This window comes from Harmonia axyridis, chromosome 3, assembly GCF_914767665.1.
Source record: "Harmonia axyridis chromosome 3, icHarAxyr1.1, whole genome shotgun sequence".
NCBI lineage: Eukaryota > Metazoa > Arthropoda > Insecta > Coleoptera > Coccinellidae > Harmonia > Harmonia axyridis.
Window position 1 is genome coordinate 33295072 of NC_059503.1, and position 27230 is coordinate 33322301.

Consider the following 27230-nt stretch of genomic DNA (forward strand, 5'->3'; position numbering starts at 1 on the left):
ATGATTGCTACTATGTTAAAATGGATCATTAATAATAATAACCCCAAATTCATAGTATTACTGATCCCAGAAAAAACAACAGAGGGGATATTCAAAATATAATTCGAACATGTTTATTCAAATATTTTTTATTTAATACTGTTTTAACATAATTATACAGTGCATATCTCAACTGTATAAAAACTAGAGTTTGTTACAATAATACAGAGAGTACACAAGTTTAAATTATTCGGAAATAAATGAACACAATAAAAATTTGTGTTACATGCACATTCGCTTGGATTATAAAAAATATAATTGGAAAAATATATTAGGTGAGGTTTAAGAATTATTCGCACACATTTTGAGATCCAGTATTTGTGGGATTTATGTTTTTCATGAAAAAAAATGTATTTGATATTTTAACTTCAACATTTCCTATTTCATCAAAATTTTCAAGACATACACATAAAGAAATAAAGAAATGATAATCATATTTGTTATATAAAACCTAATAGTGCCAATTATTATTTTTTTCATGAAAAACATTATTTTAAAGAATCATTCTCCTCCAATATCTCATCATGTCTTATACACATATTATTATCAGTCAGTGATATTTTAAGTCTTTATTGCTTAAAATGTATCCAATTATATTGAATTGAATAATCATTGAGAAATTCTGAAATTAATACCGTAAATAAGACAAGAAAAGTAATAAAACATTATTCCAGTTAGTTTTCAGTTTAAGCCTTAATCACAGTTTCAAGAAAATATAAAATCAAATATGAATTTATTAAATTAAAATAACAGAAAATAAATAATTTTTTTAATCGTCAAGATTTACGGTGCTTTTTGAAGTAAAAAATATTTATATACTATCTTTCAACTTTTATAGATTAACCTAATTATTATTTGTTCAGAATGTGAATTTTCTTACTGGGTCAGTCAGTACCAATTATTTATGTTAAATAAAGCATTTTAGAATTATCACCTAAATTGAAAAAAAAAATTATCACAAAATATACATTATTTCTTAGATTATAACTAAAATACTCTAAATGAAAATTAGGCCAAGTTACAACAAAATCGGAACGATTCCTTAATCGTAATAAACTTATAACTAAGAAAATCTTTGATAACGGACTAGTTGTGAGTAGCGTGAACTATGAGGCTGAATTTTCAGAAAACCTAAAAAAAAAGTATACTATTATACTCCACATTCACTACTAAATTACAACTATAAAAGGTATCGAACTTCTACCAGTAAGATACTTACCATTGAATTGACTAGTATTTTGACATTTTCAACCTCCTTAGAGTGGCGTTTCCCTTCTCCAATGAAAACTGTTTGTTTTCGAGGCCGGATTTGCAGAAGAAGTTGACTTTCTAAGGTTAGCAGCAGCAGAATCTAAACCATTCTTTACATTTGCTACCAATCTCAAGGCAGGATTCGTAACTATACCATTTCTTTTTGGTTTTTGATTACTATAAAAAAGAGTAATGAATAAAGTTTTTATCAAAGACCATGTTTTTTAGAATTCTCACAAGAAATTGATAAAGTCAAACCTCTTATTCTTTGAACTATCTTCTTCATTTTTCTTGTCGTTTTTATTACTTGGTGAAGAACTAGAATTTCCTAATATTATTCGCATGTGTGTGTCCCTTGCAAAATGTGTATCTGGGGCCTTAGCAAAATTATGTCTCAAAACAGGCTGATAGATGTTCATTGCACCTGAAATTTATCAATATTATGGAAATAATCAATCACTAAACATTCTAACTAACCAAAAATGTTGGGTGTATCATGAACAGGACTCAATGGAGGCGATGCATATATAGGACTTTGAGGTTCACTCTGTAAGGGAGACAGTACTTTGCTCAACGGTCTAGTTTTGGCACCCCTAGAACATTGTTGGAGCTTTTGTGTAAATGATAAAGGCTGAAAAAAATAATTTTAATATCAAATGGGTTGAATAAAGGAAGTTGGAAAATAAATAACCTGCGCGTTTTGAGTATTTTCTCTTGAGCATTCTCCATGTCTACTTGAATGACTAGAATTTGTAAGATTAGAGCTCGATTTAGAATTAGAACTGTGGTTTCCTAGAGAAATCATCGATCTCCTTTGTTGATCAGGCCAATCGTTTGAATTAGGATACAATATGGCACAAGAGGGCTTTGTTTCTGCTGTGGACGCTACAAATAATGAACATTAACCCTGACTTGCCATCTGATGTTGTGATTGGCCATTCGCAGCACAGAATATATCTCTATTGGTCAATTTGCGAATGGCACGTCAAGTTTATAAATCTAGGGTAATGATAGACAAAAGAACCACCCACCTGACGTAATGGAATTAGCACTACTGCTTGTGTGAGCTACCTTATGAGACCTAGAACTGTATTCTTCGAGCAATCTTACTACACCTCTATGACCAGATTTAGCAGCGACTCTCAAAGCGTTTCTTCCGCATGCGTCTGAATGATTAGGGTCGGCGCCGTGTTCTAAAAGCGCTACGACACATGCCTCATGACCTTCCTGAGCTGCTATTCCTAGAAAATCAATATAAAGTTGACATTGAGATTTTAATATGCTATTAATATATTGAAACTTATGGATTTTGATATTTTTTAGGACTTTTTAGACTTCATACTTACCTAATGCAGTCGCTCCTTGATTACAAGTATGATCAGGTATGGCACCATTTTCTAAAAGCAGCTTGACAATCTCACTATGACCTTGCCAGCTGGCAGAATGAAGAGCAGTCCTATTTTCTAAATCACAGGCGTCTACTTGTACCTTACCATACTTCAATAAAAGATTGACCATCTCTAAATGACCTTGCCATGATGAAACATGAAGAGGTGTTCTTCCCTATGAAATAAACAACAGTGTTCATATTAAGAATGATCATAAATCTTGAGCACTTACTTCTAGATCTCTAGTCTCTACGTCAGCCCCTTGTTGAATGAAATATTTACACATGGCCAATCGATCATCTAATGATAAAACATAAAGAGTACTTCTACCGTCTGCATCTTTGGCATCTATGTCTGCTCCATTCTGAAGTAAAATCTGTACAATGTCGTAATGCCCTTCCAAAGCAGCTAATCTATAAATTTATTAAAAATAAATTTGGAGAGTACTACATAGTTTGACCTGTTTTAACCTCAAAGCAGACTTTCCATCATGTGGCCTTTGATCGACTGGAGCACAATATTTATCTAAAAATAAGCTAACAAGTGAAGTATGTCCTCCTTGTGCGGCAAGAACTAAGGCAGCTTTTCCCTCATTATCTGTCTCATCTATTCTAGCTCCAGCTTCTAAAAGAGTCTCACAAACATCTTGGTGACCTGCACAATAGAAAAAAACATTATCATTGAAGAGGATTTGAATGAATAATCAAAAATAATTTGTTACATGATATAAAAAAAATAAGTATGTATTACCTTCAAATGCAGCATAATGAAGTGGGGTCCAACCAGAATTATCCCTGTGTTGTTCATCCAGCCCTCTATCTAGAAGCTGTTTCACAACTTCCACACAACCTAAGGAGAATTTTAATCGTAAGAAAGAAATTAAAATCTAGAAACAAATACTAACCTTGTGCAGCAGCTACAGACAGAACAGTTCGACCTTCAGAATCCATGGAATCTATACAACACCCCCAAAATAAGAGAAGTGCAACAACAGGAGCGTGTCCCATGCTGGCAGCAGCCCATAAGGGACTCCTGCCACTGTGATCTGTATGATCTACATCTGCTTCGTTTTCTAGAAGAATCTCACATACATCCCTGTTGAAATGAAAAATTGAAAATCCAATGATTTAATTCAATATCAACAAATCTACCTATGACCTTCAAATGAAGCAACAAGTAGTGGGGTCATCCCTTCTTTATCTTCATGGTCAACAAAAGCTCCCCTCTCTAAAAGTGTTGAAACCACATTAACACCAGGTGATCTAGGAGCACATAGAGCAGCTACACTCAACGCTGTTCTACCATCCGCATCTGCATGATTGATATCAGCACCATAATCTAACAGATGATCGACTATCTCGTTATGACCCATGTAAGCAGCAGCTATTAATGCCGTTCTTCCTTCGTGATCTGTTGAATTTACTTGGGCACCATTCTGCAGGAGAATCTTCACAATTTCTTCGTGACCTGACCAAGCTGCTGCTCTTAATGCTGTACGATTTTCAGCATCTACACTGTCCAATGTACAGCCATGTTTTACCAAAAGTTCTACAACCTAAGAAAATTTAAAAATTCAAGTTTAATTTTTTTTATATTAGATTGATGCTCTGTCTCTACCTCTGTGTGACCTCCCCAAGCAGCAGCTCTTAACGGAGTCCAACCGTCAATGTCGGCGTCATCGACGCTGGCACCAGCTTCTAGTAAAACCTTAAACCAAAATGTTGTGATTTTTTGACAATAATTCAAATGTTCAACATTTACCTTTACAACTTCTGTTTGACCTAATCTAGCAGCTACATGTAATGCTGCCTGACCGTGCATTTCATGGAGATTGAACAGGGGATCAGGGCTTACTTCAGAAGATGTGGACGCTAAAGATATCTACAAAAATAAAATATACCATTTGGTAATACAAAAACTCTTTTGCCATGAGAAGCCAACAAAATATATCCCACATATATCATTATAAACAATAAAAAAAAAAAAATTATGTTCAACTAGGCAGCAAAGTAGATTAACTGCCTTGTCTAAATTCCTAGCCTTGCTACGTTCGACTATGAACTATCAACTGCAGCAGTCAATCTACTACTTTGATGCCTAGTAAAACAAATAATTAGTTCATTTTGGTTTCCTTGATTTCTGCTTTAAAAATTCATGAATAGAGTTCTTGAGCTAGGGGGATGAAAGGGATATAGCAACTGATTTTTGTACCAAATTTTATGCGAAAAGCTATTCTAGTTCCTGAGAAAAGCCTCAGGGGGGATTTTTTTGTTCTTGACTTAAATGTCATTATATTACATTGAGGAAATATAAATATTTTTAACTTGCCTGACTTTGATAATCACAACCTTCAACATCAGTTTGTTCAACCGCTCCTGCTTCCAATAAAAGTTTCAAAACTTTCTGATCTGTGGGCAGGAAAGCACCAAAGTTTACACCTGCCATTTCATTACCCTCCAAAAGACATTCTTCGACATTACAACCACTTAGAATCAACCAGAGCTGTATAAGGGTGTGAATGTCAAGTGTTTTAGAATCCTACAAAAAAAAAATACATAATAATCTAAAATAGAGAATATTTTTGTACAATATATGTGTGTTATATGTACATGATTATTTTTTTTAAATGCATTACATTCAGTGAACATGTAAACCTTGGACCTTATTTATTTTTTATGAATCTTTTAACAACCATTTTGAAGTGATAATATTATTGGTGTAGATGTGGTGACATTAAGGATATTCTTCAAGGTCTTTCAGTTATCTATTCATCTTACGTACATAGAAATAATATATTTCAAGTTGAGCAAGAAAAAAGGTATTTCAAAATATTTCTTCCCTCTTCAGAATCAACTGATACAGTAGAAAAATAAAACCCTCATGTGCTCACTTTCTTCAGTTTTTTCTACTCAAAATATCAGTATCAATAATTAAACTCAATTTTGTACTACGACAATATGAAGAACTTAACTATTTCAAAATTTCTTTTTTCTGGTTCTCCCTGAAGAAAAAAAATTTCCAATCCGGTTATGATGAATCGAGGACTGAAAGACCTTTTAAATAAGGTATATGCAGATCATAGAATTTATGTATGTGAATTAATTGTAATTTTTATTATGATGATGAATAAAGATTGATTGATTGATTTTTGACTTATTGGGACTGTTCAACATTTTTGATGTTAGGTAAACGATCAACAGTGCTATATCTAAGAGTTAGTCGTGTTGAATGGAATGAGAGCAAATAATGAGATGTAACTTTAAATTCTTCAACACAAACAACTTTATTTACTTAAGAAATGTGTCTTTTCATATAAAACCAAAGTAAGGGTGAAATTTTCAAGAACAATTTGTCTTATTATTATAAATCAACTTACTTGTACACTTGACTTTGAGGTGCTGACTTCATTTGCAACAGCTGTTTCAAAATTCTGCGGTAAAACAGTTGGCAAATCATTATTCTGATGTAGGAAACCTCTGGATTCCTTTTTAACTTTATTGACTTCAGCATAAATATCCTTTTCTTGGACAGGGGACTTCAGATTCAAATTTTCAAAGTTGTCCAACTTCTTCAACTCAAGGTCTAAATTGAAATCTGAATTATCGACTTTGGGTGGGTTTCCTTCTAATGGGGTGGAATTCAGACTGGTCTCTTTTATTGGCAATTTTGCCAACTCTTGAGGTGACATTTTAAGATCCGGATAATGTTCAGTTTTGTCACTTGAGTGAGTATTAGAAGAATGTTTACTTTTTTCACTGGTAAGTTTATAGGATAAACTTTGAGTTTTTTGAGTGTTCTGATCACAAAGATATTGTTCCATCCTAGTCAGATGAAATGCATAGTCGTAAATTTCTTGGTTATTCAAATACTTTGCATGAAGTGTGTAGTACATTGCAAGAATGCAGTGCCCATGAAAGATGTTACACAGGTATTTCTGCGTGCAGTGTTTTATATCGAGCAACCATTCTGCGAATGAATGATGAAACAAACTTATATTCCCTGCTTTGGAGACAACAAGCACTCTCTTCAGTAAATCATATCTTTTTTTGAAATCTTCTGTATGTATTTTTGGATTATATACTTTAATGATGTCATAAAGTAAGGATTCTGTTAAAGAACATTTTGCGGCTAAGATTACATTTAAAAGTGGTTGAACCTTTGCAAACTGTTTTCTGTTGAATAATCTTTGAGACAACCACAGATATAGACCATTTAGTGTTCCTGGTATTTCTCTGACTTCTCTTAGGATTATGAATTTGTCAGAAACACCATCTAGCACCTGAAAAGAGAATACATTAAATCAAATTATTTCCTCCATTTCATTTATTCATTTCTTGTTTTTCTATACATACAGTTGAAAAGTTATTAGGACATCTAATATTGGTTTTTACCTTTTCCAAATACAAAAAACAACCATTGCTTTTTATATGTAACTGATTGAGCATTTCTGCAGTATCCCTACTTATGTGTTGTCTGAGATTCTGTTCTTGATCCAACCTAGATAAAATATACTGTTGTACATCTCTCACAACTTGACTTTTTCTCAAATCATCTAGACTCAATTTTCTAAAGCCTGAAAATCAATTTAATTTGTCTTTAAGAGGATTAAAATAATGTATCTATAGTACAGTATAAACCTAATGCATTACTATTTCATTATGCCAAAAAAGTGCTGGGAACTGGCAATCGAAACAAACAAATATGTACTGTTCATCGAAATGATCTATAATATTGACTTCTGAAATTATACAATAATTAATAATCCAATCATCAGGACATTTAGACGCCCTTTCAAATGATTGACTCAAAGTGTTAATATGAATTTTGAAAAGGGACAAATGTTGACCAGAGTCATAACCAGAGGAATACAGTAGTTTTTTAATAGGTGTTCTTTATTGTGATGCAAATGAATTTTGTTTCCAAATTAAATTCAGTACCGAACAATTATGTAACATTTTCCTTCCTTTATACCACATAGGAGAAGTTATTTGTTCAACATTTTTATCTATCTGTCCACCCAGCCCTATACATAATAACTTTCAGAAGAAACTTGAAAAGTGCAGTATAGGCTGTTAATTTAAAAACTACTAGTTTGATCAAGATGAAAATTAACATTTGGATATAGAATGCCTCATGCAGGATTTCAGAATCATGAAACATTCAAGAAGAATATCGAAAAAAAGAGATTTCTGTGACCACAAAACTGACTAAGTTGAGGCTTTGGAAGTTCCAAAATGGTTGTTACGCCGAGATGTATACTTTTCTTCGGGTCCCATTTGGGCGCTCCAAATCAGAGTATTACTCAAAATTTTGATTTAGTTTGAAGAATGAAATATAAGGAGATGTCTCCAAGGGCGCATGAATGACGAGCGTTCAAAAACTTCTGACTTAACGTCAGTACTTTTTTTATATAATCAATTTCTAGTATTTCCTTAACATATATAGCTCTCACTAGTAGTTTTCTTTCAAACCCTAAGTTATATGAGATTACTTCAACTCATCTGATCTAAACTAAGCTAACTCGCAAGCTAGAAAACTTGGTAAAAGAAAGATGACTTGTCAAAATGAAAGTGGGGGAACTTATATCAAACGAAAGAATGTCAAATTAATTAAATGAAAGAACGCTACTAATATTAATTAATACTATAAAGCTAACCTGTGAACATTTTTGCAATGCTTTTGGACTGTTTTCTAGCTGTACAAACTAACAGCAGCCATTGAGGAAATAAATGGTGATGATTTGCAAGTAACTCTGCTATTGTTTTGCTCTGTGATGTCCTTTCTCTTGGTTTACACCTAGTAAGTGTAGAGTTAGAGTAATTAAATGAGTGTTCATCAATTGAATCTATTATTATAAAAAGGGAAGTTTTAGGAGGCTCAATCTCAAGTAGAGGAAAGAGAAGTGCTCTCTTCAAACAATCATCAGGATTCATTTCGATATTTTTTGCTCTTAAAGCAATTTGGATCTCATTATCTGATTTCAGCTTCTCCAAGTAGGCATCAGCTATTACTGTTCTCGGATTAGGTGGTAAATTTGGGGTTGTAGGTATGAATTTCTTACTTTCGACACTTGGAGATAACACAGTTTCGGGAAACACATTACTGTACAAACTTTCTTCAACATGATCATATAAAATGTTACTTGCAGTTCCCACTGTTTCTTTTGTGCTGGAAGAAGTATTATATTCGCTTTTACCATCGCTTGAAATTTTTTTCCTGAGGCTCCTTTCTTTGTGGCTTTCAGTAGAGTGGTTTAATATTTGTGTTACTAAGGACCTCACAAACTCACTCAATGAGAGGCTCTTTTCATTGTGTCCTTGGAGAAAATGATAGCAAAGTAATCTTCTGTTTAACGCTCTCTGTTGCCTTCCTGATAGCCCTTGGCTAGGCCAACACAATTCAGAACAAAAAGTTGTTTTACCACATCCTGCGCTGCCTAGAAGTAAAGCCCCACATGTTTTAGATATTGGGCGTTGATCCAAACAGTGTGATAATTTTTGAAAGGCCCATTCTCTACAATAAAATTTCTTTTTATCTCCTTGTTGAGTCATCTTGGTGTTTCAGTTTTCTCTTATAACTTCATGAAAATATCATTCTTTCTTTATCTCTATATCAGTCTTCTGTTTTACGTATGGGAAATTTGAAGGTTTGGAGGTCTTACTGATGGGTTACATATTGGAAGGAAGAAGTTTGCAAGAATTCCCTCTTGGACCTGTATAAAAACAAATAATAAATTGTTATACTTCAAAACTACTGAGAATATATCAATTGAAAATTAACGAAGATTTTATATTACACTCAAGAAAATATTTTACTGAAGAATGTTCAAATTGGTTTTCTAATAAGAATGTTTGGATTGTTTGTTGGTATATTCAATTTCTCACCAATGTTTGCAATACCTTGATTTTCATCTATTATTAGATATTTCTAGTCAAGCTATCTTATTTATTTCATAATTGATCAGCACTTGAAAGCTGCAGTAGTGCAGTAGTTCAATTGACTTCTTTCATGAAAAACAAAATGTGATACTGTAGACAACAAATGCATATTTATAACTAAAAACAAATACCAACTATTCTCAGAACAATGGCATCTAAAAAGAGAACACCAAAAGCTTGTGCAAATTATAAGGCAAATATATTGATGAATAAATTATCTTGCGTTGTCCATAAAGCTAAACACATGTATGAATTAAACATGAATGTTGGTTCTCCAATCATCTCAAACCTAAACTATAATGTATTTGCCAATGTATGTAACACTGAATTATTCTTAGGTCTGCACAAATGAGTAGAAAATTGAATTTTGGTAGTTTTTCAATAATTATTTGGCATCTAAAAGAATCCTGAAATTGAAGCAAAAGAAAAATTTTGGCATTTGGTACAATAATTTTTAATTGAAGAAATATCTCGGAGGATATAGATAATTTTCAAATTCAAACAATAACTTAGCAGGTGAAAAATAAGGAATTAATTCTTTTTATTATGACATATACAGGAAAGATGTAAAACATTATGTTAAACATAAAAAAAACATGTAGAACAATAACTACCAACAAATTAGGATTGTCATATTTTTAAGAGAAGTCTAAGAGTTTCGAACGTCTATAACAATTTCTAGATTCAATATCCAAAAATAACCTATTACTTGTCTTGAGACTTGTATTATGTACACCCACACTATGACATTAAACAACAAATCATTTATATTTCAAAATGAATACTGACCTCTTAATACATGACAAAAAGCGATATGAGCTTCAACCAGCTTCTTTTTCGTGAAAACTGTAAAGTTTTACACTAATAATTTTAATAATACAAGTTTTTAATTAGTTTTTCCTGGAGATAGAACGGGATAAGCTTTTTTAATTGACAGATAATGACACTTTGGTATCACAGAAGTGGTAATGTCAGGATACGGCTTCTTTCACTATCGATGGAAGCTTTTGGAAATCCTATAGCGAATAATTTCACCAGCAATTCAGAGAGGGTTGTCTCTGGATCGTTCATATCTAATTAAATTACAAATAAGACTTCGACACCAGAATGAAATGATATATAGTTCTTGGCATTACCGAATTGAGTAGATTGTTAATTTCCAATAAAATAAAAATTAAAAAGAAAACTTGTGAAAATTACTTGAAGTTTTATTAGTTAGTTTGCCAACAATCGAACCAATTTGAGAATTTCATAACAACCATTGAGTGCTGAATTCTTAAGTCTGTAATGATTTCTTGTGAATATATTTTTTTCTTATGTTAGCCCTTAAAGTTAATCGATCTATTTTTTGACCAAGGAGGATTGTTCATCAATACCGGATATGGATATAAATTAGTTTTGTATGAATTTTCATGGTTAATAAAATTTATTGTTATATACAGGGAGAGTCAAACATTATTTAAAATAAAATTCGTTTAGTTCATAATTCACCCAGTACATATTTAACAAAGTTGTTCGTGAAATTTTCCAATTTTTTGTCATTACTCTTAGTTCGAGTACACAATCATAATGTATTGGCTTTGCTTTGACCAGTTTTTGAGATTCACAGGGTATGGTATATCAAGAGAGGCGATCGTTTATACAAAAGTTGTCAAAAAGTTGTATCCAATGGAAATTTCATATAAAGTAACAGTAAGAGACATGTTGCGTTTATTTATTGTTTTTTGTTATTGTACAATGTACAATGAAAACCATTGTACAGGGTGGGCAAATAAGCGAGGTAAGGGGCTATATCTCAGGATCCACTCATCGTAGAGACCGCTAGGGGGCGTAATAGCTACCGTCGAGTAGAAAAATGAATTTTACTCGAAAATGTTTCATATGAATTTGAAGAAAAAATATCATCACTGTAATCCTTGGAAAATTCTCTATCTTTTTGAATTGTCACTTTCGATTTTACGACATCAAATAAGGGTAGGTGAAAGGGAGAAATCTGACAGATTGAAACGCCTGTAACTTCAGTTTGGCTCAACATTTTTGAGCAAATTAGATCTCATCTGAAAGATAATATCTTGTTGATTCAGAACAAAATACAGGGTGTTTCATCATAAACTGGACAAACATATATATTCGTATAGAGGACATCGGGAGAATCATTTTTGCCTTATACAATATATCCCGTTTTCGACGCATAAGCGAGATACAGGGTGTTAAACGTCAATTTTGAGCAAGATTCTTATGGGTGTGGTCAGTTTTGTATAACACTCAAAGAAACGGTTTTTGGTCAAATCTCAGTATTTTTGGGTCCTCTATTCAGAAAAGTTGATGAAATCCGAAAAAAGAATTACAAAATGGCGGAAAACCTGCAACGTTCCTAATTTTTTTTTCCAGTGGTCAAATTGAATTTTAGTTCCTGAATGAACACAATTTTCTAAGAATTTCTGTGCAAAAATTTTTTCAAAAATCGAACACAAATTTTTTTTTACATGTCTACAGCGATAAAACAATTTCACCCGAAATGAATGAAATTTTGTACAATTGTACTCCTTCAATTATCAATCACGAATATGAAAACAGAATTGTAAAATATCAAACGGTTTCGTTACTACAGCCATTCAAATGTTTCGTTCAAACCTCCAAAAAAAAATTAGAATGGCTTCTTAGAGTCAAAATTATTAAATTATTGCTATTTCCAAAAATTCCGGATGCTAAAATGTATTTATACAAAAAAATTCGGTGAAACTTAGTTGGGAGTCGAACCCTCGATTCCAACGTAAGTATTAATGAAGAAATTAAGACAGTTCTAAGGATATTAATATTCGTTGCTAAGAAACGGAAGTTCGTAGCTCATAGAATTCTACTGGTTATTTGAATTTCACTGAACATAATTTCGCAAGTATCGTGACACGAATTTGTTTGGAAACGAAAATAAAATATTCTCTTTTGGAAAAAATGTCATGGTTCATGCTTATTATTAAACGAATTATTCAAGGAATAAACCTTAATTTTTACTAATAATTCTACATTTTATGAACACAAAAAAAAACAGATTAGTGGAAAAATCAATTTGTAAATCGTTTTCGAAGATGTTTCCATTTGTAAGAATATACATTCTCGCTCTTTTCGCAACACTATCGACCGCTGAACGTATAATTTCGGGGTTTTGCCGGATCTCCTCGGCAGCTGATTCAATTCGTTGAATAAGTTCTTCCTTTGAGTTTACTGGAGCTCTCTTATCATAAACAAGACTTTTGAGATGTCCCCAGAAATGAAAATCCAGTAGTGTGAGATCCTACGAACGAGGAGGCCATGCGATAGGTCCTAATCGGCCAATCCATCAGAGTGGATTTTCTTCATCTAGATACCCTCTTACATCACGAGTTGTGTGGGCATGGCAACCATGATGCTGGTACCAAATGCCCTGAATCTGTCTCAGCGGAATATCTTCAAGAAGATCTGGCAGAATTTCCGTCAGGAAGTGATAATAGCCGTTTCCAGTCAATGTTTGAGGAAGAATGTATGGTCCGATAATGAATTTATCTTTTATTCCCGCCCAAACATTAACTGAAAACCTCTTCTGGCTATTTTTTGATCCCGTGGCATGCGGATTTTCTCTATAGCATAAAATATTATTTTTTCTGTTGAAGAAACCATCCCTATGAAAATAAGCTTCATCCGTAAATAAAATTTGATGGAGAAAATCCCTATTTTCACGTACTCTTCTCAAAATAAACTGACAGAATTCTTTTCTTCTATGAAAATCAACGTCTTCTAGAGTTTGGCAAAGTTGGAAATGGAACGGATGGAAGCTGTTCCTTTGGAGTACTCTCCAAACAGTAGTTTTACTTTTATTCACTGAAGGGTGGTTCGAAAGAGTTCTTGTTGAAATCATTGGGTTTTCTCCTACTAAATTAAGGATGCGATCATCGTTTGTTCTTATTGTTTCCTTCTTTTTCCGGTGCAAACTTCCTTCTTCAAGTAATTTGCGTACTGTTTCATAAAAAGTTTTGAAGTTTGGCAAATTTCTGCTTGGAAATCTGCGGGAGTAAATTTCCCTTGCTTTTCTGCCTGAGCAATTCGCTTCATAATAAGCCTGCACAATATCATTTTTTTCCAAAAGAGAATATTTCATTTTCGTTTCCAAACAAATTCGTGTCACGATACTTGCGAAATTATGTTCAGTGAAATTCAAATAACCAGTAGAATTCTATGAGCTACGAACTTCCGTTTCTTAGCAACGAATATTAATATCCTTAGAACTGTCTTAATTTCTTCATTAATACTTACGTTGGAATCGAGGGTTCGACTCCCAACTAAGTTTCACCGAATTTTTTTGTATAAATACATTTTAGCATCCGGAATTTTTGGAAATAGCAATAATTTAATAATTTTGACTCTAAGAAGCCATTCTAAATTTTTTTTGGAGGTTTGAACGAAACATTTGAATGGCTGTAGTAACGAAACCGTTTGATATTTTACAATTCTGTTTTCATATTCGTGATTGATAATTGAAGGAGTACAATTGTACAAAATTTCATTCATTTCGGGTGAAATTTTTTTATCGCTGTTGACATGTAAAAAAAAATTTGTGTTCGATTTTTGAAAAAATTTTTGCAGAGAAATTCTTAGAAAATTGTGTTCATTCAGGAACTAAAATTCAATTTGACCACTGGAAAAAAAAATTAGGAACGTTGCAGGTTTTCCGCCATTTTGTAATTCTTTTTTCGGATTTCATCAACTTTTCTGAATAGAGGACCCAAAAATACTGAGATTTGACCAAAAACCGTTTCTTTGAGTGTTATACAAAACTGACCACAGCCATAAGAATCTTGCTCAAAATTGACGTTTAACACCCTGTATCTCGCTTATGCGTCGAAAACGGGATATATTGTATAAGGCAAAAATGATTCTCCCGATGTCCTCTACACGAATATATATGTTTGTCCAGTTTATGATGAAACACCCTGTATAGTCATAATAAATTTATTTTTGGTTTTTCTTAGGATTTTCTTAATTGAAACAGAAGTTCTATCAAATTTGAATGAAAAAACCTGAAGGTCGCAAAGCGATAATTTCTGGCGTTCTGAAGTTATGGCCGAAATAAGATATTCTTCAACTGATGCACTGCGAAAAACCAAATTGTGTCTTTGAGTTCTGACAGAAACAGAAATCCCATCAGATTTGTATGAAAAAACTAAAAGGTCGCAAAGCGATAGCTTCAGCCGTTCTGGAGTTATGGACGAAAAAAGATATTCTTCAAATGATGCATTGAAAAACTAAATTGTGTTTTCTTTCGGCCATAACTCCAGAACGCCTGAAGCTTTCGCTTTGCGACCTTTTGGTTTTTTCATACAAATTTGATGGGATTTCTGTTTCTGTCAGAACTTAAAGACACAATTTGGTTTTTCGCAGTGCATCAATCAGTTGAAGAATATCTTCTTTCGGCCATAACTTCAGAACGCCAGAAATTATCGCTTTGCGACCTTCAGGTTTTTGCATGCAAATTTGATAGAACTTCTGTTTCTGTTAAGAAAATCCTATCATTACATTTGAAATTTCGGAGTAAAATGAACAAATGAACTCTTAAATTTTGCTGGCCCCCCCTAAAATGTGATATACTGAGGCTAAAAATTAGCAGAACTATAGTTTCGTTTTACTTTGCCCCCCCCCCCCCAAAAAAAAATCTGACCCCCTCTTGGCCACCCATGTTTTTAAGAGCTGGCGTCGCCACTGGTTCTTTCATAACTTACAGCATTGAAATTTTGTGACGAGAATAATACAAAGAACGAAAAAAACGGTGTATACCGATGACGAATGCAAAAATCACATATTGCAAATAAGGGACGACGTCGACAAAGCGGACAGATAATGGAAAATAATAAACCTCGAACCTCATCCGATTATTTACTGCCGTGTCGATTTCAAAGGAAAGTAAAATGATTATTTGTTCATTTTATGGAGAAAATTCCATTCTTCGTCTTAGCCATAATACTGAAATTGTTTATTTTGGAAATCTCCGGGGGGGGGGGAGGTGGGTTTGTGGTGTTTTAATTACTTCCAGTACCCCCATCTCTACGCCCTTGTCTACACCCTGTATTTCGAAAACTAGTCATAGGATTGAGTTGGACCCGTGGACTTTTTTGTTTAGGATGTCATATTCAACAACAGTCGACAGACTAAAATTTCAGAAAAATTAACCGTTTACAATTTTTCCATTAGGCTGCTGCCTGGTCCTTTTATCAATAAATTCCTTCAGAAAGAGAAAAAAATTTTTTTCATGTGGTGTTTTTTTCATTCATTTCAAACATCCTCATCTTCTAAATGAAATGAAATTGAGGGAATCTGGTGGTGATTCATCTTCACTTGTTTCGTGTGAAATGTTTTATTAGGGGATGGTCCATCTTTGCCTTTGGCACGTAATAAATCAGAGGTTAAAATGAAAACAACTCCGGTCGACTAAGGTCAAAAGGCAGAATGCCGCGGTGACACATTTAAAATGATGTGAAATGTCGAAGAACTTTGAGAAAACATCTGTTGAAGAGATTAGAATCTGGTAATTGAGATTTGAGTTTATGATTTCGATTTCTAACAGAGGCGTAGAAACCGAGGGATATTGAGATGATATAAACACTAAAAATGAGGAAGTCGGAAGCTTTTTAACGCCTGTTAATTCATGCGACAATTGGGCCCTTGGAGACTACACAATTATTTAAAGGTATATATGAAATATGATCAATAAATCATATATCACGTCATTGCTTTCCTCATTTCATCTTGATATTTTGCTTGAAATTTTTATGGTTTTGTTGAAGAGATCAACATGAAATTTTGCATTGAGTTGCTGTTATAGGTACCTACATCTAAACGTAAAATTTCAACTAGGTCGGATCAGTTGCCAATCAAATATTTTTTGTGCTGCTTTAATTTCATTCAAGTTTGAAATTCTTTATAAACACACAAAAATGAGTATTTCAATACAATACAATACGATTCATTTGCTTTATTTATTTGTTTTTCAATATTCTTTTTCAGTTTCCTATGTTTTTGATAAAGTTTTCACTGATCAGTTCGAAATTTTGCACGAAGCTTGAAAGTGTTTTTCAAATACACTCTCTCTATATCTCAACTTGTGTGATTACGGAAATATAATTAATTTTTTTTTCGTTTTTTTGAACTGTCTCTGGTTCTGGGGACGCGATCAACATAGAGGTTGAAATGGTTATTTTACATACAAATGCAACATTTTAGTTTGATCGAAGCTGTAGTTTTTAAATTTACAGCAAAATTAAATTTCGAACGGCCATATTTACGGAAACCCTTTGTCAAATTATACATTTTAAAGAACTTAACCATTCAAACTTCGAGATCCAAACCTATCCTGTATCCAGAATCTTAGTAGGAACCTGAAATCTCATATGATACTGGTCCGAAATTTTACTTAAAAATGCAAAAATATATCTTTATCGAGTTTTTAGTTTTGAAATAATCAGGAAAATTTCGAATGGCCATTTTTATTATTATCTATTATAAGAGGGAATACCACCACATGATTGCTCAGTTCAGAATAAAATTATAGATATTGTCTCTTAAAACGACCGATTTTTATGGGATTTTCACATAATTTCTTTAAACAATAATTTACATTGTATAATGATGAAATGTATTTTTAATTTGCGAATGAAAAATGTTGGTAACTTTTCGTATTTGCAAAAGAATTGATAATATGTTAAATCTACAAAGCACTGATGTACCTATTTTGAAAATATTCGTGAAGAATACCTAAAAAATCACCACAAAAGAGGTAAGACTATAATTTTGAGACAAAAAATAATCGTGAATGTACAACTTTCGTACACTGTACAAATTTTGGCAATTGCAGGAGCGCCAAAGGAGTAATAAATGGGTATTCCTAATGTTTGACTGATACGCGGAAAACCACGATAAATCGAAGAAAAGAGCAATTACTACTACTTATTATTAATACTTCCGTTTTTGAGATTAAAACATCATTGTCAAAATTTCGTTAGTCTTGAATAGAGGTTTCGTGAATATTGTGATTATTTTGATTACATTTAAATATAACCTCCTTTCTTATAATCAATGAATACAAATGCAAAAAGGTAATAGCAAAAAATATCGAAAAAAAAATCAACGTTACGAAGGACCTAACTTTTGTACCAAATTTTATGAGACCCAGTCTTATAGGTTTCGAGGAAATATTGAATGAGAACGGACGAATTATTTTATTTTAATTTTCACAAATTTCAAAACATGAACAGTGAAATGTCACAGAAGCTTAACCTATTATTTTTCTCTAACTATCCCGAAGGTTTGTTATTGAAAATAAAAAAAGAATCATTTATTTCAGTGAAAAGACAGCTATCAACGCATCTCGAATATCATCAGTTTTATTGGTATAATGGGTTTGTGGCTTAAGGAAAATCAAATAAATCCTTGTTCAGTTGTCGACGTTTCGATTCCAAGTTCGAAATTCAACAAAGATTTGTTTGATTTTCCTCGAGCCTCAAACCCATTTTCCCAATTCAATTTAAGGACACGAAAATGACAACTAGGGCATCGATATTGGAAATAGTGAAACAGAAATGGTAATCAATGATTAAAATTGAATTATCACTGCTAATTCGTATTTTCTTTTTTAAAAGTTGAATGTTTTGTCTCCATATAAACTTCTTCAACTTCAACCCTAAAGTATTTACTGTCACCACGCCACTGTGTCTATTTCCTCCAGTTCCTGTAGGAATGGTAAAATTCAGAAGCCGAACCACTTGTCTTTAGAGATCTGACTGAGCAATCAGCTGAACGAGAACAAATTGTAGCCAAAGCAAGATAGAAATTTCGCTGTTTTGCGCTAAACAATTGATTACGTCAAGTGCGACTAGTGTAGTTCGAAAATAATGGCAAAAATTGGAATGGAGTATGTACCATGCGAAGGACGCCTTTTTATTGGCGTTGACCAATGTGAGCCAATCCAAGGACAAGAAGGTGGTTATAGAAGAAAAGGAAAAACCCGTTGTTTGATAAGAAACAAAACACCACCGCCTCCAAGGCAAAGGAATCAAGCAAATGCAAGGGAGAGAGATAGAACACTGAGGTAAAGATATTTTGGAAATTTTTTTCTATTCCTCTGAAAATTTCACAGTTTAGGTCGAGTAGAATCTGAAAATTGATTGAAAAATCTTTATATTTGTCAAGATTTTCCGCTGAGAATAATGAGAATATTAAATATATTTGCATAAAATCCGGTTCAAAAAATTCGAGAAAAGCAGAAGGAACTTCTGAGCGCTCGTTCATCAATGCGTCTATCGAAGATCATAAAACTTTTGTAAGAGATGTGATTTATTATGATGGTATTGTTGATGTTTATTTTATCTAGAAAAGTTTTGATAATAGGTACGATCCTTCTGAAATTCGGCATTAATATTCTAGTGATTATTTACATATTCAAACTGAATTTCAACCTAGTCCGATCTGTTGTTCTGGAAATATGGGCACTTTTTCGATATTCTTCTTAAATTTTCTATAGTCGTCATTGTAATTACACTTCTATATGCCAAATCTCAACTCGGTTGAATCTGTTATCACTGAAACCTTAAATTTCTATATTTTATGATTTTGATTGAGTAATCAATGAAAAATTATGCATGAAATTTGATATTGTTGTTTTATATTACGACGCAAAATCTGAACTCAATCGAATGTATTGTCATGGAAAAATTGAAAATATTTTTCCGATACTCCTCTCTAGTAATATGATATCACGCTCAACAAGGAATATTGCACGAGGATTGAAATTGTCATCCTCATCCAAATCCAAATTTTCATCTTGATCGAATCTGTAGTTTCGGAATTGACAGGAAAAAAACGCCCATATATACGGAACCCCTAGTCGGATTTTGCCTATGAATTGACCTAATCGTGGCATTCGAGACCCGAATCAACTTTGAAAATATCAAGCTTTTAGGTTTTTCCGTCCAAGAGTTATCGGTGAATCGAACCTTATCGTTTGAGACCATTGTCGGATCAAAATTATGAAAATAAAGGCATCGTGACGGAATAATTTAGCGCTCTGTTAAAACCAATCCCTCTTTGTCGGAATTTTTCATGGAAAATAATAAAGAAATCCCCATGAAATTAGGATCAAAACTTTCGAGCGCTTGTTCATTCATGCGCTATTGCTTTCTTCGATATTCTGCTTGAATTGTCTCTGGTTCTGGTGAAGCGATCAACATGAGATTTGGCATGAAGCTTAAAATTTTTATTTTAAATCTAAATGCGAAAAAATATCTTCATCGAATTTGTAGTTATGAAATAATCAATAATTTCGAACAGCCATATTTACGAAATTCTCATAGTGGGATTTTGACCATTGAGAACTAAATACCATGTCAGATCCTTGATTATTTTCACAGCAAAGAATTACCAAAAAACATTATTTATAACTAACTATACCATATAATATGATATAAATAAAGCTTACACCAAAAATATACCTTAGGCGAACGTTGATAAATATTTTTTATTACACTCACAGTTTAAAACGTACGAAATCTTATTCATTAGTAGGTATATATTTTAGAAAGTGTTTAGCAATTGTTCATGTAGAAATCTTGAAATATTGAGTATTAGCTCTGTTTATGGGACGATTATTGTAAGATACTTTAATTTTTCTCTAATTGTGTTAGTACAACATTTTTTTTAAATTCTATGAAGCCAAATAAAAAATTAATAAGCTCAATCCTCCGTCTGTTAAAATTTGCCATCCCTTAAAATTTTCCACCCTAGGCTTCAGCCTACTCGACCTGCTGGTAAAACCGCCACTTTATGGCAAATAATGAGAAACGTTTTCCCTATAGAATATAGAGGTCATTGAAAATTTAAGGCGGCCACTCACGATGCGCCCAGGTTCGAGCGTTTCGATAATTTTACAGTCGGGCAGCTCGGTACACGACCGCACGACTGTAAATCAGAGAATGAACTTGACTGCCCGACGGAATCTCTTGAACGCCTGCTACCAAACGCTCGAAAAAACGCTTCGTGAGTGGCGGGCTGTTAAACCACATTGAATTGTAACCTCGAACAGATGGCTATAATAAGAAATAAGAATTGAACAAACAAAGTTTATTTACAAGGAGATTATACTGAATATAAGGTACAGCAAAATTATCTTTGAAAAAAAAACGGTTGAATCAATAATGAAAATAAACGCTTCCGTATGGCACTTGATTATATTTTCAATTTCAAGTGACGTCACGTTCGGGGCACCAAACTTGTTTTTCCTGAAGCTATCTGTGATCAGCCCCTGTCTTTTGGGGGTGAATGTGGCGGAGTCAAAATAACCGGTATGAGCGATTTTCTCAGTCTCTGTTTCGTTTTCAAAATCAACGAAACAATCGCAATTTTCCAAGAAAAGTTTCTTGTCACCTCTCGAAGAGGTGATCACAATAATTGGCCATCTTGTGATTTAACACCCTAAGACTTTTTTTTTGGAGCCACGTGATATATGAGGTCTTTGACAATGCTTTATAATTAATTCAATAAGGATTAAATATGGAATTTGTGACGTTATCGGGGACATACAGCCGCAAATGTGTAAATCGGTTATATATACGAGGGTGGTTTGATAAGTCCGAGACTTTTTGAATAAAACAATTTTTTTCGAAAAAAAACATTTTATTTTTCTACACTTTTTAGCTCTATACATTTAGTCCAGCGTTTTTCTAATTTTTTTATTCCCTCCAAATAATAGGTTTCCTCGAGGCTCTCAAAATAGACGTTTGTTACGGTAATGACTTCTTCATTCGACACAAATCTCTTACCGCCTAGTCATTTCTTGAAGTTTAGGAGCAGAAAATAATCGCAGGGGGCTAAACTAGAGAATTAGCTGGATGAGGTAGCAGTTCGTAGCGCAATTCGTGGATTTTGGCAATCGTGATTAGACAAGTGTGCACACGTGCATTGTCTTGATGGAACGACCACAACGGAACTCTGTAAACCATTTTTTTACCATTTAAATTGATGGTGCCGAATCCCCGTAATATTTATCAAGCCTTTCCTTAGTTTCAGTGATCGATTTTTTACGTAAAAAGTTATGCTTAATCAGCACACGGAATTCACTTTTTTCCATTTTCTAAAAATTCACGACTGCACGTCGTAACTTGCTGAAAATTAGAATGTTGCCAACTGATAGATCTCAGATGACGGAAACACTGTTGCTTTGGAAGTAACTGCGCTTGGGAAATTCAAAAAGTCACGGACTTATCAAACCGCCCTCTTAATTTCATGGAAAGGATATTGTTTTTCATCTTTAATTGAATTCCTTCCTCTTTAAAATGTAATAAACATTCATTGACTTCTCTTATACTCGTTTTTTCCAATATCAAAACGAAACCTCTTATTGGAAACCTCATTACTAATGTCTAAGGAATGCAAATGGGATTTTTTCAAATGCGTTGTTTTCAGATTTACCACTGAGAATGTGACAGTGTTTTCGAAAAACTCAAAAAGGAATGACGGGTAAGAATTAGTTTTATGATTAAGTCAGAATTTGAGATAAAATGTATCAAAATTTTGTCAGGATAGTTTCCACTTTTGTGATATGGAACTGAAATGACCATTTTATGATTATTAAGGCACGCATTTTGAAAAAATCCTTCTTTTTTCAATTGTTCTTATTGGATAAATTCCTTATTGGTCAATTTTTCAGTGTGAATACAGCATTTTCTATATTGAGAACACTGATACCAACAGAACCGAAAGATAGGAAATTAAGCAAAATTGAGACCCTGAGACTTGCTTCCAGTTATATCTCGCATCTAGGAACGCAACTGATAACAGGTAGGAATACATAAATCTAATAGCATTGCACATCCACCAAAAGGATTTAAATTTGGTGGATGCGCATTGTATCATTAACAAATAGAACTCATTTTTCAATGCACGTTTGATCCATTAATCGATTTTGGAATGTAACATATTGAATGCGAAATATAGTAGAATCTAAAAAACAAATTGAAGGAGGTTGATTTCAATTCACTTATCAAGATATAAAATTCCAAACAAAAATTCATGCATGACAGGCAAAGGTAGATTTCACCAATTTCTTCAAGAAGGAATGATGTTTTTCGATTTGTTTGTTGAAAACTGGGAAAAATATGATTTTACTGTTTAGGTTCTGCAGATCAGCCATGTCTTCAGATGTTCAAATCAAGTGGAGAAGAACACAACTTCAACAGGTCCCAAGTATGTACGTTCTGTATGGCAGGAAAAAAAATTCCAGTGAGTGCATCGACTTTTTTGAATTTTTAAATGTTTGATATATCCATTTTACAGAAATTATGTTACTCGGAGGACTCGTATTCAACTTCATGTGGTGAACACCAGTTCTATTTCGATCAAAGTTCAAATGCAATTCTGCTGGCAGAAAATACGTCAAGCTATAATCAAACGTATTTGATATAACAAAAAAAAATGATACTACGTGATTAAATGAAAACTGCAGCATTGTTTTTTATTGGTTACTCTCTTTAAGAGCAGAAAATAATTCCTTTTGAAACTAGAAAAATGTAGTTGGTGATTTGTATATATGAATGTAAATATAAAGCAAATAAAATCTTGAACTAAACTTTTTTTTATTAGTGTTCTAGTGGGTTTCATAGAATCGAACAATTACATTGATTGCAATTTGAAATTTATGGTGGATATAAAAATTAATCAAAGTCCAAAATACAGTCGGTTTGTTTACGACAATTGGCAATCACCACAATTTTTTTTCATCCAAGTATTTGCAACAATAACAACCAAAACCCAATTTTTCAACGGAGAAGAATCAATTAATTGATTGACATTGAAATATTAGAGGGAAAATGAGTAAAATCGATTTTTCATATATTTTACTTGTTCTATACATTCACATAATATAATAAATAATCGAATCTATAAACTATCATAAATATAGATTTCATATAAGGCACTTCGCTAGATCAATAAATTCCGAAAAATTACGAATTTATACAAAAAATCCTAATCTATAAGTCTTTATATAATATAAATATACAAAAAGGCAGATAGAAAAAAAAACAGTTTCAAAAGTCGCTTAAGTAATCGACGTTAGTTTTCACTTATAAAAATTGACTTTGGTATTTGAAAATATCAAAAGTTTTCCGCCCAATACCAATGGAAAATTGATCATCGAAAAGTTCGATGAATCTTTTCTCCACAATGTAGGAATATATTCCACCGAACCTAGCAAAATACAAGACAAAAATGGTGAAATATCGAACTTGAAAGACTCGAAATATTTCAAGATAAAAATGATAATGGCGATCATGCTCACAGTTTTGAATACCTCGGCACAAATCTATCTGAATTTCTAAATTCGTTTCAATAGTTAGTTCTCTAGAAAGAAATTTTGTTATTTCATCACTTTTTATAATTTAATAATTCCAATTTTTCAATTATAGTTTCAGGAACAGGTGACTAAATCAATATAATTCATATTATGTCGACGTTTGTTGAAAGAACGTGCCGAGATTGAGGACTATAGACGACTTAAATAATTCACATTTTCCGTTCGCAAATCTGAATTAAGGTTCGTCGGTCTTCGGAGCAAGTTATATACAATATTTTTCTAAACATTTCATGTTCCTAACTATCCTAGAAGTCATCACAAATTCGTTGCCAATTGAAAATGTACAAAAGCACTTTTATATCACAAAACACTTAAGTTTGAAGGAGGAACTGAAAATTGAGCTTGTCTCATCGTTTTCCGCTTTCTTTGTCCGTATTGAAGAAACCCAAAGTCCTCAACGTGGTACTGACTCTTTGTATTAGAACGTCTTTGTACTTCCAGACGGTCGTGTCCATAACACTGGTTTTTCTGAACTCCTCGCAGCTTTTTTTCAGCGTTTTAACGCAGTCTGCTCTGTAGTGGTGCAGTTGAGCATCCTCAACTTCTATGGGGTAAGATGTGCATCCAGTACCCAAGCAGGAGAGAGGGAAGTGATTGTGCAGGGTCAACACTTTTTCAGTGTTGTGGAAACACTTGACATATTGTCCAGGTTTAGTGAAATTTTTCGCTCTGTAAACATGCTGGAGCATATGCATGTATTTAGGTATTTCTTTGAACCACCCATGGTTGTGGATGAGATCGTCTAAGAAATAAACGTTCCTCACGTTATAAGATGCTCTTTCCTCCTTATTGATCTTTAAGGCTTTGGGGAGCACGATGTTCATCAGCTCTTTCCAGTTAGAAGCATCTTTCGGCATTATAACTTCATCGATATCTAAAAGAGCTATGTATTTGTATTCGTACATGTGTTTGTAAAAGCAGTCGTTGTATGGTATTAGTTCATTTTGTCTTTTATGGTTAGTTTTCTTAGTTAAGTACAGGTGTTGAAAGCTTGGGGCGTTCGGCTGACCCCCTGCTAAAATTAAGGGAGTAAGAACGACCTTGCCTTCATTTTCGTAGTGTTTGAGAACTTTTGTGATATTAGGGTGTATTTGGAGTTCGTAGAAGAAAATCTTATCAGCACCAAGAACATTCAAAAGTTCAATCCACTCCACTAATCTCACAGAAAGATCTTCGTGGAGAAAATCCAGACCTTTAACACACACTGCGAAATCTTTTCTCACCTCGGGTTTGTTGTAAATGACCCTCAAATTGTTGGTGGCGTTGTCGCAGTTCTTCTCAACAACTGAAACCGATTGGGGAATTTTCTGCTTATAGCCTTGAGGCAAGACGCATGCAATGAGGTATGGTTGATAGATACCCTGCTTGTAGTTGCCCCACTTTTTGTACCAAACATACTTATATTCAAAAGTCTTTACTATGACTGGTTCCTTTTTCCCATCGAACCAAAATTGACAAAAAGTCTTCACAGTAGGTTCTATTCTGTCGATCATTCCTAGAATTCTCACTGTTGGCCCCAGGCGGTTGTTGGCCCTATTGTCAAGATAGGCTCCAAAGAACTGGAAAGTCCCGTTTGAGGTCCTCAAGGTTTGCCAGTAGATGTTGTTGAATTCCAACTCGAACATGCTAGGAAACCTAGCACAAGTTTTGTTGAATCCCATAGGTTTGTTCTTGTTCTTATTCCAATAGACTATGGGTAGATTGGGCATCCTCTTCTGGATGTCTTCGACCAGCATGTCTTCGGATGGACTGGGTCTTCTGTCAATGGAAGGATCGATATCGTAACGTTCTGTGGTGGCGCTGGTGAAAGGGTCTAAGTGTTTCTGAAGAAGGAATCTGCTATTGAGGTGTGGTACTGGGACGTCGAGGTCTATCTTACGAAGTTCCATAACAGTGACAACTGCCACTCCCCACAGCATGGCCAGGAGGATAATCTTTGTGTAGAATCTCCCCCGTCCGTTGGTTTTGAAAATATTCATGGCCATGTTTGATGGAAGATCTGAAAGAGAAGATATTTATTTATTTACATTTCTCATTTGATGTTTGTGATTCATTCATTAATTTCAATTTTAAATCAGTTGATTAGATTTGTAGAACAGAAAAATTAGAAATCCTAAAAATAAACTTATCTATCAAAATGCATTTCATCTATATTATATAATTCAATGATATTTATCCCAACTTTTCTAGGTATTTTTGAGACCTCTCCAAAGAGTTTATGTTATTTAGGAGAACCGCTTGTGTTCAAAGTAGATTTTGTTACTGCGTTGCACCGTCAGAAAATTTTATCCATAATTATGAATTCATTGGGAAAAATTTTATCATTGATGCTTCATGGTTATTGTTTTTTTGGATTTTTCTTAATTTTATTACCTTTATATTAAGTATGTATTGTTTTTCTTGCATATAAAGGCACTTTTATTACTATCGTTCAATATTTTATGGCATAATTTAGACCAGGAAGCTTACCCTTGAGATCTGTATCTAGAATACTGAAACAAGAAAGTTGAAGTTGAAATCTAAATGCGAAATTTCCTGAAAAAATTGTAACAATACAAATATAAACTAGCGCTGAAAAGCTCTCGACTTTTTATCATTTTTTATTTAATTCAACATATGATGTAAATTGTAAATGCTAATTTTTCTTAATATCTATGGAATTAGGCTTCGTTATCTGGTGAATGAATGCTGCGACCGTAGACAGATATAAGGGTAATCAGATAATTATTTCATTTGCATGGCATTGAATTACCAGAATTGACAAAGAATTATGAGGGTACTAATTGCCAGTTATGAAATTCTTCGAGTGATGATGAATGTTTTGTGTCAAAATCATGATTTTAAATTAATTCGACAGCGAAACGAATACAATGACTTAGACTTCCCGTGAATCGTGACATAGGCTATATATTATATTATGTATACAGGGTGTTCCATTGATGCGACGCTTTATTACGGTTAGGGGCTGGAAGTTTTAATTTTTTTCGACACAGTATCATTAAAATTCATTAGAGATACATTCTTAAATCGTTCAGAAATACACAGTATCTACCAAAAAAGTGTTTTTTATTGAATTAACTGATTGAATAGAAAAAAAAATCCAATTTTGATATGCTTAAAACTTTCTGTTTTTTAGATATTTCGGTTCTTCATAAATTGAAGGGGCCTTTGGAAAAACCTTATAAC

General features: G+C 33.3%; 3 protein-coding genes across 10 annotated transcripts in view; 1 reads left to right on the forward strand and 2 right to left on the reverse strand.

The window, feature by feature from the left end:
• Window positions 1-112: 112 nt before the first annotated feature.
• On the reverse strand, window positions 113-10568 carry LOC123677176 (ankyrin repeat domain-containing protein 50). 3 transcript variants are annotated; one of them, XM_045613739.1, is made up of 19 exons: window positions 10406-10568; window positions 8335-9390; window positions 7070-7251; window positions 6055-6957; window positions 5007-5216; window positions 4440-4559; window positions 4296-4385; window positions 3830-4233; window positions 3583-3773; window positions 3429-3527; window positions 3149-3332; window positions 2911-3091; window positions 2637-2853; window positions 2322-2531; window positions 1982-2175; window positions 1768-1921; window positions 1549-1714; window positions 1259-1467; window positions 113-1170 (listed from the first exon to the last, which is right to left on the reverse strand). In XM_045613739.1, the coding sequence occupies exons 2-18, from the start codon at window positions 9227-9229 to the stop codon at window positions 1296-1298; spliced, it is 4572 nt and encodes a 1523-aa protein (XP_045469695.1). In that variant the 5' UTR covers window positions 9230-9390; window positions 10406-10568; the 3' UTR covers window positions 113-1170; window positions 1259-1295. The 3 variants fall into 3 exon arrangements, with proteins under 3 accessions (XP_045469695.1, XP_045469693.1, XP_045469694.1); XM_045613737.1 differs by having other exon boundaries at window positions 1528-1714; XM_045613738.1 differs by lacking the exon at window positions 10406-10568 and adding an exon at window positions 9578-9691 and having other exon boundaries at window positions 1528-1714.
• A 7649-nt stretch (window positions 10569-18217) lies between these two features.
• Window positions 18218-23258, forward strand: LOC123677180 (basic helix-loop-helix transcription factor scleraxis-like). Of its 2 annotated transcripts, XM_045613747.1 has the most exons (5): window positions 18218-18728; window positions 22097-22150; window positions 22341-22471; window positions 22806-22912; window positions 22967-23258. In XM_045613747.1, the coding sequence occupies exons 1-5, from the start codon at window positions 18532-18534 to the stop codon at window positions 23093-23095; spliced, it is 618 nt and encodes a 205-aa protein (XP_045469703.1). In that variant the 5' UTR covers window positions 18218-18531; the 3' UTR covers window positions 23096-23258. The 2 variants fall into 2 exon arrangements, with proteins under 2 accessions (XP_045469703.1, XP_045469704.1); XM_045613748.1 differs by lacking the exon at window positions 22097-22150 and having other exon boundaries at window positions 18223-18728.
• A 246-nt stretch (window positions 23259-23504) lies between these two features.
• The window catches only part of LOC123677177, a 136592-nt gene continuing 132866 nt past the window's right edge, over window positions 23505-27230 (reverse strand). For all 5 annotated transcript variants that reach the window (XM_045613742.1, XM_045613740.1, XM_045613741.1 and 2 more), the window contains one exon: window positions 23505-26043. In XM_045613742.1, the coding sequence (XP_045469698.1) occupies window positions 24392-26029 (1638 nt within the window). In that variant the 5' untranslated portion in view covers window positions 26030-26043 and the 3' untranslated portion in view covers window positions 23505-24391. The remainder of the gene's footprint in view (window positions 26044-27230) is intronic.